Source organism: Benincasa hispida, chromosome 5 (assembly GCF_027475165.1).
Source record: "Benincasa hispida cultivar pf3 chromosome 5, pf3_genome.v1.1, whole genome shotgun sequence".
Taxonomy (NCBI): domain Eukaryota; kingdom Viridiplantae; phylum Streptophyta; class Magnoliopsida; order Cucurbitales; family Cucurbitaceae; genus Benincasa; species Benincasa hispida.
The window spans coordinates 5,306,925-5,325,923 of record NC_143482.1 but is presented as its reverse complement, the minus strand read 5'-3'; the positions used below and the strand labels follow the sequence as shown (position 1 = coordinate 5,325,923).

Genomic DNA, 18,999 nt, shown 5'->3' with positions numbered 1-18,999 from the left:
GAGTTTTGTTCTATCATGTAGGCAATCAAGTCTATCGCATAGACTTTCTTAATCGATCTTTAGTCTCTAAAGAAAATCGTGTTGAAGACTTTTAATCGTGAATGCTGATTTCTGGAATAATAAAATCAAATTTTCATTTATCCTATTTTTGCCATAAAATCAATTAACTTCCCATTAAGGGTGGTTAGAGATAAAAAGGGAATTAATCATCAAATAATTAATAATATAAATAAATATGATAACCAACTCATCATATTATATTTATAACCTATAGTTTTAATATTGCATCATATACAATTATAAATCATAGTTCTTTTCTCTATTTTATGGAATTTAATATAAATCATATTTATATTAAATACATTATGTCAATTATATCATATATAATTGAATCAATTTAATTATATCATATATAATTAAATTCTCTCTTATTAATTTGAACATTTCAAATTAAATTGCATCATATTTATATTAAATTTAACAACTATGAATCTTATTCATAAAAAATATATTTGAATCATATTCAAATATTAGTTCCTCCAATTAAACTATAATGTATTAAATACATTATGTCAATTATATCATATATAATTGAATCAATTCAATTATATCATATATAATTAAATTCTCTCTTATTAATTTGAACATTTCAAATTAACCCAAAAAATGATTCTCAACTAAATCCTTTGAGCTACTAAGGAGATCTTATGGACCTGTAGCTTGAAGTTCCAACGGTACGTGAATAACTGATTAAACTCTTTAATCACATTGTCTACCATCCGTTAACTGTCGGGCACTCCTCTAAAGACTAATAGTTGCACTCTTCGCACTACATATATATTTTTGTGTCCATTGGATATAACCAATTAACAGTACGATGACCTTTCACAAATTACTCGTAAGTACAGTTGGGTCAAATTACCGTTTTCTCCCTGTAGTTACATCTAACTCATTAAGTACCACCGATCCCTTTAATGAAGAATAGATCATAGTCCCACTATGACTAAACCCCTCTCAGGTCAAGAGAGGGTATGGCGCCACATTGTTTAAGACTCAAAATCAGCCTTTAAGGGAGCAATTTATTTACTTACCCCTGCTTCGAGGAATAAGTGGATTCCATCTTGTGTAGCTGAGTTCACAGCTCCCTAATCAGAAAAATCCCTAAAATGGTAGGCTTGTTGAGTCGACGATCTGGCCACTCTCACCCATACAAATTAAAGGATTGCCTCATAGGCAGGAGTTCACAACTCACTCAGGATTAAGGTCATGTTATCTATGATCATCCTAGTGAAATTAAAGTATCTATTATGAACGGCGTTATATTACAAGACTAAACATTTCGTGGTCCGATCTTATACAAACTCCTTTGTATAGAATATCCTCGTTCGCATGTCTAATACATGAATGATCAGGATAAGATCATTTGTAGCACTTTATAATATTTGTAACACCTACAAAGCGGGTCATACTCATAATGTCACCAGGATAAGGTATCCAACCTTATCCATATACTAAGACCATTTAGGTTATCACTTAAACATGATTCACCTGTATGTCTCCACATAGATATTTAAGTTACAATGATAACCTTGGACGTTAGTTTATTGGTTTGTGGTTATGCAACTAAAATATCATATATTTCATTGACAAAGTGAATAAAATATCAAATATTATTAATCACAAAAATGTTTGTTCATACAAGGTTTACAAAGTATAGAACCCTACAAGATTTAGGGCATCAAGCCCAACAATGGAGGCATTACTTGTATGGTGAGGAATGTCATATGTTTATTGATCATACGAGTTCGAAATATATCTTTAGTCAGAAGAAGTTAAATTTGAGACAGAGACAATTGATGAAGTTAATAAAAGATTATAATTGCATCATTGACTACTATCCAGGTGAGCTAATGTAGTAGTCGATGCTTTGAGAAGGAGCTGTTCCAAAGGCAATTATTTAAGGGGAAGGTTGCAACATGAGTTCAAAGGAGCTAATGTAGCTCTGACAGCAGGTCATTTGGGAGAAACGATAGCTCATTTTTAGGTAAGACCTACATTAGTAGATGATATCATTAAGCCTCAAATGATAGATGATAATCTTCGTAATTTGATTGAAGAAATTAAACAATAGTAGAGATCAGATTTTATTCGGAGACCAAATGGAGCTTTGATAAAAGATGATAGACTATGTGTTCCTAACAATGAGCTATAGAAAAATGTAGTACTAGAAGAAGCACATGATTCAGCCTATGGTATGCACCCAGGTAGCAGCAAGATGTACAGGACATTGAAGAACTTTTATTGGTGGCTAGGGATGAAGAAAGACATAGGCAATTATGTAGACAGATGTCTAATCTATCAGCAAGTCAAGCCAGTACGTCAGAGACCTGTAGGTTTGTTAAAGCCACTTCAATTTAATATGAAATTTATTCGAATAATTAATTAAAATTAATTTAATATCTAATATTAAATTATTAAATCACCAATTCAGAAACATGAATACTTATTCAGATAATTTATTATTTAAATCATATTTAAATATTATCCAATTCTCTAATTTCATTTAATTTGATAATTAAACGTGTAATTATATCGTATATAATTACTGATTCCCTTAATTTGAATTTGAACGTTTCAAATTTTCTCATCACGTTATCATAAGGTTTAATCCGTTTGTGAGCTAGTAGAGGGACCTAATGGACCTACAGATCATGGGCTCCAATGATCCGAGATTAACCGATTAAACTCTTTAACTTAATTAACAACATTCGTTAACTACCAAGTCACTCCACTAAAGCCCAATAGTTGCACTCTCCTCACTGTAGATATATTTCTGTCCACTTGATATAACCATAATCAATAAGTCAATCACAGGTTGTTCGTAATAACGGTTGGGTCAAAAGTTGTTTTACCCTCAAGATTACATTTTGTTTCTTAATTCCCACTTATCCTCTAATAAACAATTTGTATGTGATTCAATCACCAAACCGAATCCCTCTCAGGCCAATGAGAGGGGTGAGCCCCCTTGTTTAAGACTTGAAGTCAGCACTTAAAGAACAATCTCACTACTACCCGTTTTTACCTCTGAAATAGGAGGCTTATTGAGCCGGCACTGTTGAGCCAACCTTCACCCATGAAAATTTAAGGATAATCCCAAGTAAATAGGATTTCATAGTTAGCTCAGGATTAAGGTCAAGTTACCTAGGTCATTGCTTTAAATTAGTCAATCTTAAATAGTAAACAGCGTTACAAAGTAAGAGTGAATTATTTCTTGGTCCAATCTTATAGTCCAATCTTATACAAACTCTTTGCATAGGACGCCCTCACTCGCATGTCTCTACATGAACGATTCAGGATCATATCGTTTGTACTAAGTATAAAGTGAGCCGCATTTGATAGTGTTTCCAAAATAAGGTATCCAACCTTATTCGTATACTTATAGATCGTTTTGGCTATCTACTCGAACTTGATTCGCTCTTATGTCTCCACATAAAGTTCAAGTACTCAAGTAATAGTCGTAGATCTTAGTTTATTGAATTTAGTGCAGTTTACATATTCAATAAACTTTAATAACTTCTTTATTGCAAATAGAATATGTTTAATCTTACAAACTGTGAGTCTTAGGACATAGAACCCAACAAGATCCTCATCACCTACTGCCACTTTCTAAGTTTATCGTCTTTCTTTATTTTACATTGTCTTCTACTCATTCCCTATTCACAGTTGTAAGAACTATTTTGCACTTCAATAGAATATCATATCATATTTTCATCTTCTATCTCTTCCATTTTTATTTTCTTGACCATGAATAGCTAAATCTCACATGAGTTGGGATGACTTAATCCTCTTTTCGGCAAGGTTAAAGGTTCAGCAAGTGCTAATTCGTATAATGGAACTTTAAATCTGACTTATGAATCCTCTTAACCATTGGATCCATAAGATAACAATGAACTACTCGAAAGAGTAAATGATTGTTTCCTTGAGTTCTAAGTAACCCATGCATACATCATGGAGACATGATTGTGACTAACTCACAGGGAGGTAGAGTCCAAAAGGGTTATGAACATGAACATGAGTTTTCCTTAACAAACTAAAAGATTTGAAGAGTGCTCATTCAAGCTCATCCATCTCATTTCGCCTTTCATTTCTCCTTGTTCTGTGCTACATGTTTGTAAACCATTTTCATCACAATTCCCTTTATATTTTCTTTGCATTTTAATTAATTTAGGCATTTCACAACAAACTACCACCTACCATATGTACACCACCCTGCGGTTAGAAGGTTAGGTTCATTGACTGAATTTGTTTGCATTCTAATTACAATCCCCATGTTTGACCTCAGTCCTTACCAAGACTACCTCCTAATTAGTTTATACTTGGCTATTAGAAGTACAACTTGTGTAATTAGTTGAAATATTGTACTCTTAGAAAATGATTACACAACATAACAGAGCTCCAGTGAGTGAGAGGATCTGGAGCACACAGATAACATTTAAACATGATCCACTTATATGTCAATCCTATGTATGTTTAAGTTACATTAAATAACCTTGGATCTTAGTTTATTAGATTAGGTTAGTGCAAACTGTCAAATAAAATAATCTCTTATTTATTAAATAAATAATTCGTGTACAAAGAATTTACAAACTACGAAACCCACAAGATTTAGGGCATCAACTCCAACAATCTCTCACTTATCCTAAAGCTAATGGAGTGTATAATATAAAGAATAAAACAAAATAAAGTATACAATACAATAAACTAGGGCATGCATTATACCAATAACATCTCCCACTTGCCCTAGACAAGATGATGCATATTCCGTAGATCCATACTCTCTAAGTGACCCTCAGAAAATTTAGTTGTGAGAGCCTTTATAAATGAACCCATAACATTTGTGTTCCGAAGCAATCATTATTATAATCATGTCTTTCCGATGTACAATCTCTTAGATGAAATGATATTTGCGCTCAATGTGCTTTCCTCTTTTGTGGCTTCTAGGTTCCTGGAATTTGCCATAACACCACTATTATCACAATAAAAGGTGATGAATTTTGACACGTCAGAGTAACTTCCAAGTTTGTCAAAAAAAACTTTATGGGCCACACAACCTCCTTGACAGCTTCACAAGTAGCTATATACCCTGCCTCCATGGTAGAGTCAGCAACGTAGCCTTGTTTTGTGCTTTGCCAGACTACAACTCCTCTGTTAAGAGTGAACATAGTTCCTGATATGGGTTTCATCTCTATCCGTTCGAAAATTAGAGTCAATATATTCAGTAAGGATCAAATCCTTAGCCCCATACACGAGCATGTAGTCCCTCGTTCTTCGATAATACTTGAGGATGGTCTTAACTATAGTCTAGTGAGCAAATCCAAACCTAGGGACTAGATTGAAACCAAACTCAAAACTTAAGGAATAAATATGTAACATTTTGAAATCTATGGATTACATAGAAACTAGACCCAAAACTTAGGAACTGAAAATGTATTTATCCTTACAAAAATAACCTGTTGTGCAAGTATATAAATTCGAGATGATTTTGGCTTCGATTGGTATTGATAAGGTTGAAAATTTTAGTAAAATTAGATATTTGTGTAACATTGAGCTTCAAATGGACTATCCATTTAGTTAACCTAATTTTCAATTAGTTAAAACAATATTTTAGTCCCTATATTTTGAGATTTGTTCAATTTTAGTCTCTGTACTTTTACATGTCCAATTTTAATCTCTATACTTTTAATAAATCATAAATTTAATCCATTAAAGTTATTGCTATCGAAATTGTCTAAATAATAATAATAATAATAATTTCCATGGAAAAAAATATATAATATTATGAATATATTTTCAATATTTAGAAAGAAAATGCTAATAAATAATAATTTTTTTTTGAAAAATTCAACAATAAATAAGCAGTAGGTACTAAATTTAAGATTTCTTTAAAGCACATAAACTAAGATTGAACATAATTCAAACTAAAGATATCAAAATAATATCTGGGACAAAATATACTTTTGGTCGCTCAGATTTAAGATTAGTGTCTATTTGGTTCTTGAGTTTTAAAATGAGCATGTTTAGTCTTTGAGGTTTGATAAGTGATTTTAAATGGTCCCTAAGTTGAATTTACTCTTGGTAGACTAACGGAAAAATGACAAGATAATGTGAGATTAATTTTTTTTAATGATGTGGCAATATTTATAAATTTTAGGAAAAAGTATCTTTTTGGTTTTAAGGTTTGGGTTTAGCTTTTATCAAGTCTCTAGTTTTCAAAATGTTACCCATTTAGTTCTACGTTTTGATTTTAGTTTCAATTTAGTCTCTACATTTCAAAATGTTACAATATTACTCTTGAAATTTGAATTTTATTTCAATTTGATTCCCTAGGTTTCAAGATTTTACATTTTTAATCATGATTTTTCATTAAATACTCAATTTCAATCAACGAAGTCAATTTTATTAATAATTTAAAATAAGTATGAAGTACAATTTTAAATTTAATTTTAAAAGTAATGAAAAATAGTGAAACTTCATTGATTATAATTCTTTTAATTCTTTTAAATTTATTAAGATACATTAACACTAGAGACGGAAAGTGAATAGTTAATGAAAAATCGTGATTAAAAGTATAAATTTTAAAACCTAGAGATCAAATTGAAATAAAACTCAAATATCAATTATTAAACCGTAACATTTTTTAAATATAGGGACTAAATTGAAACAAAACTCAAAACTTAACGACTAAATATATTACATGTTGAAATTTAGGAACCAAATAAAAATTAGATCTAAAACTTAGGGACGGAAAAGATATTTTCCCCTAAATTTTATATTGCTTTTGTCTCACATATCAGTTGTTTTCTTATTTTTCTTCTTCTCCCTCTTTCTTCTTTGTTCTCCTTTGAAATGCACCATCCTTTTTTACCTGTTCTCGAAATCCAAAATTTAATGTCTTGGTAACCATTTCGTTTTTTGATTGAATTCATAGCTAAATTCTAAAAATAAAAACAGAATTTTAAAAGATACTTTTTTTAGACCCGTTTGATACCCATTTAGTTTTTTGTTTTTGTTTTTGAAAATTAAACATATTTCATCTACATTTCTAACAATGATTTGCATCTTTCTTAAGTAGAATGGTTAAATTCTTAACCAATTCCAAAAATAAAAACAACTTTTTGAAAGTTACTTTTTTAGTTATCAAAATTTGGCATGATTTTTTAAACTATTAATGAAAAGTAGATAACAAAGAGAAGAAATTTGGAGGTAGAAGTGTGTCCATAGGATTGAAAACAAAAAAACAAAATGAATACTAAACAGAACCTTAGTTTTCAAAATTTAGCATGGTTTTTTAAACCATTGATAAAAAATTGAAAACAAAGCAATAAATTTATAAGTGGAAACAACGTCTATATGCTTAATTTTAAAAAATAAAAATTCAAAGTAAAATGATTACTAAACAGTACCTTAATTTATGACTCGATGTTTCCTCGCTTACTTCCAATACCAATGTCCGAACCACCACCACACACAATCTTCAATTATACCTAACAGGAACGAATTGAAGAAAAACTTTTACGTGATACCATGCTCTCAAAAATTATTACCTGAAATCGTTTTAAACCTTTCTTCCATATCATAGTTTACATTAAGAAAGAAGAACAAAAATTGAAAACCCACTGATTTGTGTAGCTTACTCCATAACAACCAAAATGGAAATAGAGAATTTTCAAATTTAGGCGGATAGGTTTAGGTAGATTTAAGAAAATTGTGTTTAAAGTATAGATTTAAGAAGCCTGAGAATGGAACACATGTTTATAAATTTTGAGTTTGTGAAATATTTTATTAGATTTAATCCGTGGTTAAATTTTAGATTAGTTTAAAAATTTCATCTTAATTAATTTAGTATATTTAAGTTTCAAATAAGAGAAATGTTACATTGATAGACACTGATAGACTTCTATCAACCATTTTCAACGATAGATTTGTATAAATTTCTATCACTCAGTTTCTATATTGATAGACATTGATAGACTTCTATCAACCTTTGTCAGTGATAGATTTCTATCAATTTTTATTACTGATAGACACTGTTAGACTTCTATTAACGTCTATGAATCTCACTGATAGACGCTTATAATCTTCTATCAGCATCTATCTGTGATAGATAGTGATAAAAATGTCAATCATAACTATAATTAAATGTTGTAAAAAAATTATAAGAGCATTTTTTTTTTTTTAATTTTGAAATAGAGATTTAGACTACATTTTTTTTTTTTAAATTTTGAAATAGAGATTTAGACTAAAATTATAATTTTATTTCATTATTATTTTAATAATTTGATATTTTAATTTTAATTTGACATTCTCTTAATTTGTTTAAAGAGGAGAAGCGAGATAAAAACAATATAAAAATTATAAATATTGCCACATCATTTAAAAAAAAAAAAACTCTCACTACCATATCATTTTTTCGTTCGTTAGCTACCGCTAAATTTAATTTATGGACTATTTAAAATCAGTTCTCAAACTTGAGGTACTCGTAGTGTCCATATTAATATCTCACGACTAAATAGATATAAACCTCAAATTTTAAAAATTAAATGTGTATTTTACCCTACTGTCTAACATTTTTTATTCGTTCTTAATGGTTGGGTAAGACCCGATCCAATAGGGCTCAAAGGGTAGAACTGAAATACCCTCGATTCACGTGATATTCGCGAACCATACCCCAAAGTTTGGGTTTGTTCTACAACAACAAATTTGTAAATTTAATTTTCTGACATGTGTTTTTTATGACAATCACATGAAAAAGCTAAGCTAATTGGTGTTTGATATTAATAAATAATAAATACTGAAAAACGATATGTATTCGAGCTGCTAGCAACAAATCGAGGAAGAAACCTAGATTCCAGATCAGACAACTGAAGAAAAGAAAAATCCAATCCCTTATTTTTCTTCTGATTTTTGGGCGAAATTGAAGCCACCCATCATCACAAATTACAGATCCTTCCTTAATTTCAGGTCAGATTTTGAACTCTTATCTTCGTATTTTCTTGGATTTTGGATTCTTTTCGTCCCCTCAGCGCCTTCAGTTTCTTGCTCTGAATACTTAATTTGAAGAATTATTTGTAGTTTGATGAGCTATTGAAATTGGGTTTTCCTTCAAATTCAATTCCATTGCAATTTTCTTTGCTGATTTGAGTATTTTAGTGATTTTCGTGCTATGAGAAGGCGATTTTAGAACTAGTGGAGGGGTTGTGCTGATTTGATTTCTGAAAGATGGGTGAAAAATTTTGGGCGAATGAAGAAAAAAGGGTTGTGGTGGAATCAGTTGTTGGTAGTGAAGCTTGTGAGTTCTTGATTTCCTTGGCATCTACCAATATCTTACCACAGGATTCCTTGCAATTTTCTCTTGGTGATTCAAGTGTGAATCAAGGGTTAAGCCAAGTTTTGGATGGTTCAAGTTGGAATTATGCAATCTTTTGGCGTGTTGTTAGCTTGAAATCTGGGGCTTTAGCTTTGATTTGGGGTGATGGGAACTGTAATAATTCAAAGATTGAGATTGGAATTTCTGGTGGGGATGTTCAAGGAGGGAAGAAAGAGGAATTGAAGAGACAAGTACTTCAAATGCTTCAATCCTCTTTTGGAGGAGCTGATGAAGATGGATATGGGGCAAGGAGAGGCGAAGCGTCGGATATCGAGATGCTTTACTTAACTTCGAAGTATTACAAGTTTATGTGCGACTCGGGGAGTAGTCTTGGGGACTCGTACAAATCCAGTAAGTCTATATGGGCTTCGGATGTAACGAATTGTTTGCGTAATTACCAATCGAGGGGATTTTTAGCTAAAGTGGCTGGTTTGCAGACATTGGTGTTTGTACCAGTAAAGTTGGGAGTTGTTGAACTTGGATCTGTTAAATCAATTCCTGAAGATCAGGTTGTTCTTGATTTGGTTAGAGCTGCTTTTGGGGGATCAAATACTGCCCAATTGAAGGCCTTCCCGAGGATCTTTGGACATGAACTAAGTTTAGGTGGAACAAAGCCTCGATCGCTTAGTATTAATTTTTCGCCAAAGTTAGAAGATGATACGAATTTTGCTTCAGAAGGTTATGAGCTGCAAGGTTTAGGTGGTAATCATATATTTGGTAACTCTTTAAACGGTTGTCGAAGCGATGATAATGATGCAAAGATGTTTCCACATGGAAATCAAGAAGCTGTGGGGGGTTTCAATGCTCAAACAAGGCTTTCGACTATGGAGTTCCTGAGAGATGAGTCGTCTCCTCAAGGAGATGACAGAAAACCTAGGAAGAGGGGGAGAAAACCTGCTAATGGGAGAGAAGAACCATTGAATCATGTGGAAGCAGAGCGGCAGAGACGTGAGAAACTTAACCAACGATTCTATGCGTTAAGGGCTGTTGTCCCAAATATCTCTAAGATGGACAAGGCTTCTTTGCTCGGCGATGCTATTACCTATATCACTGATCTCCAAATGAAAATTAAGGTTATGGAGACTGAAAAACAGATCACTAGTGGCAGGGAGAAAAACACAGAGATCGACTTTCATGCAAGAGAAGAGGATGCTGTTGTGAGGGTGAGTTGTCCGTTGGACTCGCACCCTGTTTCTAGAGTAATCAAAACATTTAGGGAACATCAAATTGAAGCTCAAGAATCCAATGTTACGACCAGCACTGACAACGAAAAAGTTATTCATTCATTCTCCATTAGAACTGAAGGTGGTGCTGCAGAACAATTGAAGGAGAAGCTGGTGGCTGCCCTGTCAAAATGATATCGTGTGTAAAAAGTATCACTTCTATATATATATAGGGCCAAGCCTCAACACGTTGATTTTCATGTAGTTCTATGATTAGTGTATGTACTCTGTTGTATTAAAATGTGGAAATTGCTTATTAGTGAAGTTTGTAAAAGCCAAGTTGCCTTCTTCCTCTGTTTATTTATAATGTCTAAATGTATCATGTTCTGTATTGGTTTGGCAATTGATGTAAGTTAAAACATCAATTATTAATTGAACTAATGTTTAAATACTCGGGTTTCTTTGTTTCTTTGCGTCTTCACTGTGCTTTGATTAAGCACTGGACAATGATTTCCAGAACCCATTTAGCAGGTGATCAAGAATTTTCACTCCTTTAAATGGAACTATTGACATTATTCATTGTCCGAGTTCATGCTCCATTTGAGTTTCACTTTCATTAAGAAAAAATGAAAGAATCTAAGACATACAACGAGAGTCCCATCTCGTAGTATCTTCTTAGGGAGTTCGGCAAGTCATGAATATAATACAGAGAGTGAGGCCTCTCAACAACCCCATTTACATATATATAAGAGAAGAGTTCAATTTTTCTCCATATTTTTGGTCAGTTTATTTTATCCCTAACTTCTAATTTCATAAATTTAAATTTTATTGTTGTAATAGTGGTGGAATTTATACCTTCAATGGATTAAGTTTTCATTTATTTTCATATCATTAGCAGGTTTATGGTTAATTTTCAAATTTAGTTTTGTGAAGGCATTAATTGCAACACTAATTCAAGTTTCAAGTTCAAGATTTAAGTCAGATGAAATTTAAGATCCCAAATTGTAATATGGGTAAAAGAAAAATGGAACCAGAAACTACATATTCACCATAAATGGAAAAAAAAAGTAAATAAATGGCTAAATTATATATATATATATATATATACACACACACATATTTGAAATTTACCCTTTGTTTGAGAACACATACTCCTATAACTTTTAATAAATTTCCAAAACTACAGAAAGCCATTAGAATATTTTAATTTCGATGTATATTGAGATCAGAAACAAATATAATCGTATTCGACTCACAACATTCTAAGTTTTTCTGACAAATGTCAAATTCAAAAATAAATATTTTGAAAACAAATTATACGTCCAACCGCACGTATTTTGTATGAAACAACGATTAAATGTAGTCTAGGTTGTACTTAATTCTCATGTAATCTTTTTTATTTAATAGAAAAAAAAAAATCAAATATTTTTTTAAAAAAAATGTTTACCACGTGGCTTTTTTAAAAAAAAGATATTTAACCTACCCTCGGGTTTTGGGTTAATTACGCAGCTTTCCCAAAAAAGAAAAGGAAAGTCACATCGTAAACTAACGAAGACTAGCTAGGGGACTTGGATTATTCTACGAGTTGTTATTTCTTTGATCTCAAGTTTTTGATTATTTAGTAGTTGAATAATCTTTGAATGTTTGTGAAACAGTTTAAGTAAATGGTCCAACCTACGTGTTGTTTGATTCATTCTAATGTTGTTTTCAACTTTCAAACAACATTACTCCGTCAAATCAATAACTGTTTGTTTTTTTTTTTAAAAAAAAAAAAGTCATTGGTCAATCTATACCCACAATTTGTATAAATACCAACCCAACTATCAATTCTTCCTCTCATTCTCATTTCTCTTTATACAAACTTCAACTACTTTTTGTGAGAAAAAAAGAACCAAAAAGAAAAAGAGAGAAAAAGTTGGTATAATTTGTATTGAAATTAAAAAGATGGGTATCTCTCAAAGGGATTGCTTTGTTTTCAATGTGTTGTTGTTATCCTTCACCATTTTATTAGCTTCTTCACAAGTTATGGAGGCAGCTAGGGTTATGAAAGGAGAGAAATGGATGGAGAAGGAAGATCATGATACTCATCGGCTTTTTGCGTTGCCTATTATTCAAGTCTTGCAACGTGCACCGGTGCCACCGTCCGGTCGCAATCCGTGCACCAACATTCCCGGCCAAAGCAACGGTCGATGCACTCTCCAGACGATGAATGTTGCTGGTCAGGCTCATTTCGTCCACGCACCGCCTGCTATCCCCGACTTCGCTCTCGACATTGTCTCCGCTGCTCAAAGCTCTTGATGTTTGTTTGATGATGATGGTATAGAACCATAGAGGCTGTGATCACTTGCTTGAAACTGAAAATTCTTTTTTATTAGTTTTTTTTTTAGTAATTTTTTTTTGGCTTGGGGGCATAAAAAAACATGCAACCCATGTAATTTATGTTAAGTTTGGTAATAGTTTGTATACATCAAGTCCTTTGATGGACAGTGTTACTAAATAAAAAAGATTAGTTTATTCGTTGAAACATCTCTAGCATTTGGTTTGAAGTTCACCCTCCATGGGTTGATGCCACTATGTCTTGTGATTTATTGACTCATTAGTTCTTTATTGTACTTATGTATTTAATAAAAAAAATTCTAAAATTGGCTTAAGGATTCCACAAGATAGAGAAATTAAAAATTTAATATAATGTTGAACAAGATGCATGTTTTAGAGTTGACAATATGTTGTGTGATGATATGGAGATGGATAATTTCAAATGCTTGGTAAATGGGGTTATAACATAGTGAATTAGGTAACCAAGCATGAAAAAAGCTTAATAAAGTGGTGTGGCATATATGCTCAATTGTCAACACAACTTTTTTTTAAAAGATCAAAATTAAGTTTGAAAATCCACATCCTTGTTTGTTGAACTAAAAAAAATTGTTGATAAAATCATTGCTAGGTCTTACTGATTATACGATGTAACCCATATTTCTTTAAATTGGAATTTTTGTGGTAATATCTATTGTTTGAATACCTTGAATTTGATATGTAGAAATTTAAACGACCTAAAGTTGTAATCATATTTATCCAATTTAAGTTAATTTTAGAGAAATATTGAAAAGATAATAGACTTCCACATATCTCCACGGTAATATGATATTGTCCATTTTGAGCATAAACCCTCATAGCTTTGCTTTTGGTTTCACCCAAAAGATCATACCAATAGAGATAGTTGTCCACATTTATATACTTATGATCATTCCCTTTTCTAACCAATGTGAGATTTCGCTCGCACTCCTAACAATCCTCCCCTTAAACAAAGTTTATTTTGAGCTTTCCCTCGAACAAATCCATCCACTCCTTACCATGAGAACTTGCTCTAAATCCCTTTCCTCATAGCTTGGATCACTTGCTCCTTATCTCGAGGCACATCTCGTTCATCTCAGGTTAATATCCAAATAGAGCATATGAGCACGAGCACGGATTACACTTCCTCTTATCAAGATATGGGAAACTACAAGATTGCCTAGACAGAGTATGAACTAGACTCATTAAATTTCTTTGTTCATAATTTGAGGATTTCACATCCACACAACTAGATTTAGACCAAGGCTCTGATACCATTTATAAGGACAATAAACCTCTACATATTTCTATAATGGTATGATATTGTCTACTTTGCGCATAAACCCTCATGGTTTTGCTTTTGGTACCACTCAAAAGGTCTCGTACCAATGAAGATAATTCTCTTCATTTATATATCCATGATCACTTCCTTCTCTAACCAATGTGAAACTTTGTTTGCATTCCTAAAGGTGCGCTATATAAATAAAATTTTCTAATCCTAAAGATGCCTTTTGATATATAATCAGAATTATTCTCTTTAATAAAAAATTCGATCTTTCTATCTACTAACACACTCTTGGTGAATCCCATAAATCTCTACGTCGATTCTCTACTATTTACATTTTTCTACTTATCTTTATTTATCGATTTCATAACATCTACCTTCTTATATGTTTTTTATTTCTTCTTCCTTCATGTGTATGTTCCTCCCTGCATACATCCAACTAAATAAAGTCTCCTCTTTTTAAAAATAAATGTGAGATGGTTAAATCTTTATTTAAATGACAGTATTATTTTAAGTGTATATTATTATTATTATTATTATTATTATTATTATTATTATTATTATTTTGCTTCTTTTCTATCTCATATTAACATGATTATTGCTAAATATTTGAAAAATTCTTGATCAAAGATGGAGGGCCGAAGAAAAAGAGAGTAACTTGCTTGATATTATTTCTCATAATTCAAAAAGTATATATTACTTAAATTTGAAAAATTATATATATACATAATAAATTTTTATTTTTTTATTACCATTAATTTATGAGTGTGTATATGGTACCAAAATGAAACTCTTATAAATCTACTTCAACACATTATGTGGCTACACGATCCACAAACATAAATATATAATATAGACCATCTTTTCAAAATATTTATTATTAAATTTTTTAAGTTCTTTATTGAAAACGTTTAATTTGTATAATTCTCAATTAGGTTATTGATTTAATTTTTACCAATTAAATGTTTGAAATATATTTTAAGTATTGGACTTTGAAACTAAAAGGACAAGAATAAAGCCAATAGTTGAAAGAGTAAAATACGTTTTTTTTTTCTAAATTAAAACTTGAAACTTAAGGTTGAGAATAATTAGCAAAAATAACAAGCCCTTGAAAATCCATATTCTTTCAAGCCTTTGACGTTGACTATGTATTTTCTTTTTCTTGCTTTGCCTGATAGAGACCAATTCAACTCTAAATTTTGCACCTTCACAAACCCTTTACACATTTATTACTACTATGTACTTGGTTTAGTAGAATTAATTATAAACTTATTTTATATTAATTTTTATTTCTAAAACACAAGCCTACTCCACACACCCTATTTATTATAAAATTTACGTGATAAAATTACGTTCACTATAATATAACAAGTAGAGATGTCCATAGGACAGGTAGGGATTCCCGCTCCTATATCATTTTTTGATCCTTTCAAAAAATGTTACGAGGAGCAATTCCCCGTATAGAAATTTTCTTTGTTTGATTTTTTTTAAAAAAATTAACTTAAGTACTAATATGGAAAAATTTTAATTAAAAAGTTAAATTTCTAACTAAATTCTTTTATATGGTTAATTCCACTTGGACAATTTGAATTTAAAGAGAAATTACTTTAAATTTTCAGTAAAATAAAATAATTACCCAAATAAATTATTCATATACATAATTAAATTTTAATGCTAAAGTCAAACATATCATTATTTTGACTACTAAAAAATAAAATTTAAGATATAAATATAATGAATCTGGGGGAAAATTTTTTCCATTTGAGACGATCTGTGCGGGCCCAATCCCTACGGGGATAATGGACGTCTCTCATAATGAGCTTTTAAAAAAGAAAAATATTTAGTTTTTTTATCACATTATAATTTTTTTTTTATTATTTTTTATTTTTTTTGAATTTTAACTCTAGTTTTAGAGTGGGATGCGTTTAAAAAATAGAAAGTTTTCAAAACATCTTGAACCGTTTTTTCTGTTAACAATTTCAATCCCTTTTATTCCAACATTCAACTTTCAAACAAAGGCTTCGTCAAAACTCATGTTTCATAGTAAAAACAAGACCCATGAAAAGTCTCAGTCAAATTCATCCTACCAAATCAAATACTTCTATTTTTCTTAGTACTTTTAATTTTAAATTAAACACACAAATCTCTAAATAATCACCCATATATATAATGTATATATCCATTCTCAAAATAACCATCTTAAGAGAGACGATTCGGGTTAATTTTGAAACGATTAAAAATGAAATTTTGTCAACAAAAACTCCTCTTTCTAAATCAAATTAGGTTCATAATTCTTTTGCTTTCTGCACAAACTGAAGGCATGAGACCATTGAAAGAACAGCAATGGCCGAAGTTAATTTCTCAGTCACTACAACGGGCGCCAGTGCCGCCGTCGGGGCCGAACCCTTGTACCAATATTCCCGGAAACGGGAACGTTCCTTGTGAGTTGGCCGGCATGAATGTCGTCGGTGCCGCTCTCCTCCAACCATCTTCTCTGCCGCTACCGCCACCACCGTCTTTTGCTCCCTTGTCTGGATGAGCAAGCTTATGGAAATTTGTTTATACTTGTTGTGAGATTATTTATTTGTTTGTTTTTTCAATTAATTATTTTGGAAGACTGTTGATGGATTCATATATTGAATGAATTGATAGAATTTTGTTTATTTTTTTTCTTTTACAATATCATGCGGTGGGAGAATTTCTGACCTTAATTACGGTCGACAACATAAATTTTATACTGATTGAACTATGATGATGTTTAGAGAATGAAATTTGTTCAAAACTACATACGTGAGTTATATTTGTTCGTAGAAAAATAACCTAAATAGTTATTATTCATTTATGAAATAAAATTAGTTAGGTAGTTATATGAACTAAGATGCATGACTTAGCCTATAAATAAACATCATTTTAAATGAATTAGGAATGCATGAAAGAAAAATCTTGGCTGATATTCTGCTGTAAAATTCCTCTTTCATTCATGGATAAAATTACATCCTCACAGTGAATGTCAAGGGTGTTTATAAGTTGGGTTGGATCAGATTATAAAATTTTTTAGACCCAACTCAATTGTTCTAGTTGTAAATTTTTTCAATCCAAATAATTCTTATGAAAAAATGAATCAACCTAACCTAACCATGAAATATTTGGGTTGGATTGATTCGAATTAACCGGATCATTTATTTAAAATTTTATTCTAAAAAAAGCAAAATGTAAATATGTAAAATTCTAATTTAATTATTTTCATATATTGAATTAAGATTAACAATTAAATTTCAATTTATATAATGAAAATTTATATAAAGTACAAGGAAACTACTTTTAAGAGTTCCTGAGATATTAATTATTAAAAAATATCGAAATTAAATAAAATTAAAATCAATATATATATATATATATATATATAAATAATTGTGTTATAATTAATAAAAAAATATATTTTAAAATTAATAATAAATTCGAGTTGATTTGAGTTATATTTGGTGAACCCGTGAATCAACCCAATCCATAAAATTTTCATTTATTTGAACTCAATCCAATTCAAATGAATTGATAACCCAACCCAAATCGTATGGATTGGGTTGGGTTGATCGGTCTTTTCAAATCATCGAGTTTTTGAATATCCGTAATGGATGCCGGCATCTATTTTGCCGAACCACTTTAAAATTCTGCTGTGTATCTTCTTCTCCTTTTTACCTTCATCTTGTTCTTTTCTTCTTCAACGCATAAAGCTTCATCAAATTGTTGTTGCGATTTCATCCAAGAACAGAGAGGTTAAGAAAGAATGCTGTGAGAACTAGAGAGAGAAATCGTGAGGATCGGAAAGGTAAAGCTAAGAGTTTTTTCACTATCTTTCCAAAACTAAAATTGGTAAGCATGTATAAGTAAACGAGATGTGTTCAAGAGTGTCTTCTCTACTATTTTTAATCTTAGATTTGAGTGGTAGGACTCAGAATTGAGAGGATTTAGAGGTGGGTTTGAAAGGAATAAGCATAAAAAAAATTCTGCATAAATTCTGGAATTTCAGCATGCATCACTCAACTTCAATCTGAAAATATGAAGCTTTTAAGCAATTAATACATGCAACACTAGGAGATTCAGCTCATTGACAGATCAAAGAGCATTAAGAAATGGTTTAGGTGTCTGATTGTGGATTAATCCACTTCAAATGGGATAATTCCACTACCCAAACCAATTTCCAAATTTTAAATGATATTTCTAAAAAAATCAATTAATAACAAATTCAATTTTAATTTGATTAAATTAAATTTTAAAAAATTCAATTACCAAAATTGAATTTCTTAATTTGAATTTGATTATTTTAAATAATTAATTAAATAATAATTTAATATCAAATATTAAATTAATTAAACACCTAATTTATACATGAATCCTATTCATGTAATTAATATTTAAATCAATATTTAAATATTATATACTCCCCAATTTCATTTAATTTTGATAAAATTAAACGTTAATTATATCGAATATAATTATCCAAACCCTAATTGGAAATTTGAACACTTCAAATTAAATACCCTAAATTCAATTTGAACATTTTAAATTGAAAATCTTAAATTCAATTTTGAACATTTCAAAATTACTCAATTCATTCATCCAAGGTGTTAATGTTTTACGAGCTAGTAGAGGGACCTTATGAACATATAGATCGTGAGTTCCAACGATTTGAGATTAATTGGCTAAACTCTCTATATCAAATTCATCAAGTTCGATAGCTACACTTTTCTCACTGTAGAATAACCTTTCTACTATCCTTAAATCGGGTAGGTGTG

General features: G+C 30.7%; 1 protein-coding gene across 2 annotated transcripts; it reads left to right on the top strand.

Annotated features, from left to right (window-relative positions):
* Positions 1 to 8,716: 8,716 nt before the first annotated feature.
* LOC120078032 (basic helix-loop-helix (bHLH) DNA-binding superfamily protein) lies at positions 8,717 to 11,041 on the top strand. Of its 2 annotated transcripts, none has more exons than XM_039032213.2 (2): positions 8,717 to 9,021; positions 9,211 to 11,041. In XM_039032213.2, the coding sequence occupies exon 2, from the start codon at positions 9,280 to 9,282 to the stop codon at positions 10,783 to 10,785; it is 1,506 nt and encodes a 501-aa protein (XP_038888141.2). In that variant the 5' UTR covers positions 8,717 to 9,021; positions 9,211 to 9,279; the 3' UTR covers positions 10,786 to 11,041. The 2 variants fall into 2 exon arrangements, with proteins under 2 accessions (XP_038888141.2, XP_038888142.2); XM_039032214.2 differs by having other exon boundaries at positions 8,763 to 9,021; positions 9,232 to 11,041.
* Positions 11,042 to 18,999: the final 7,958 nt, after the last annotated feature.

Coding starts and splice junctions, on each gene's coding strand:
- LOC120078032 (XM_039032213.2), top strand. CDS start 9,280: ATGGGTGAAAAATTTTGGGCGAATGAAGAAAAAAGGGTTGTGGTGGAA.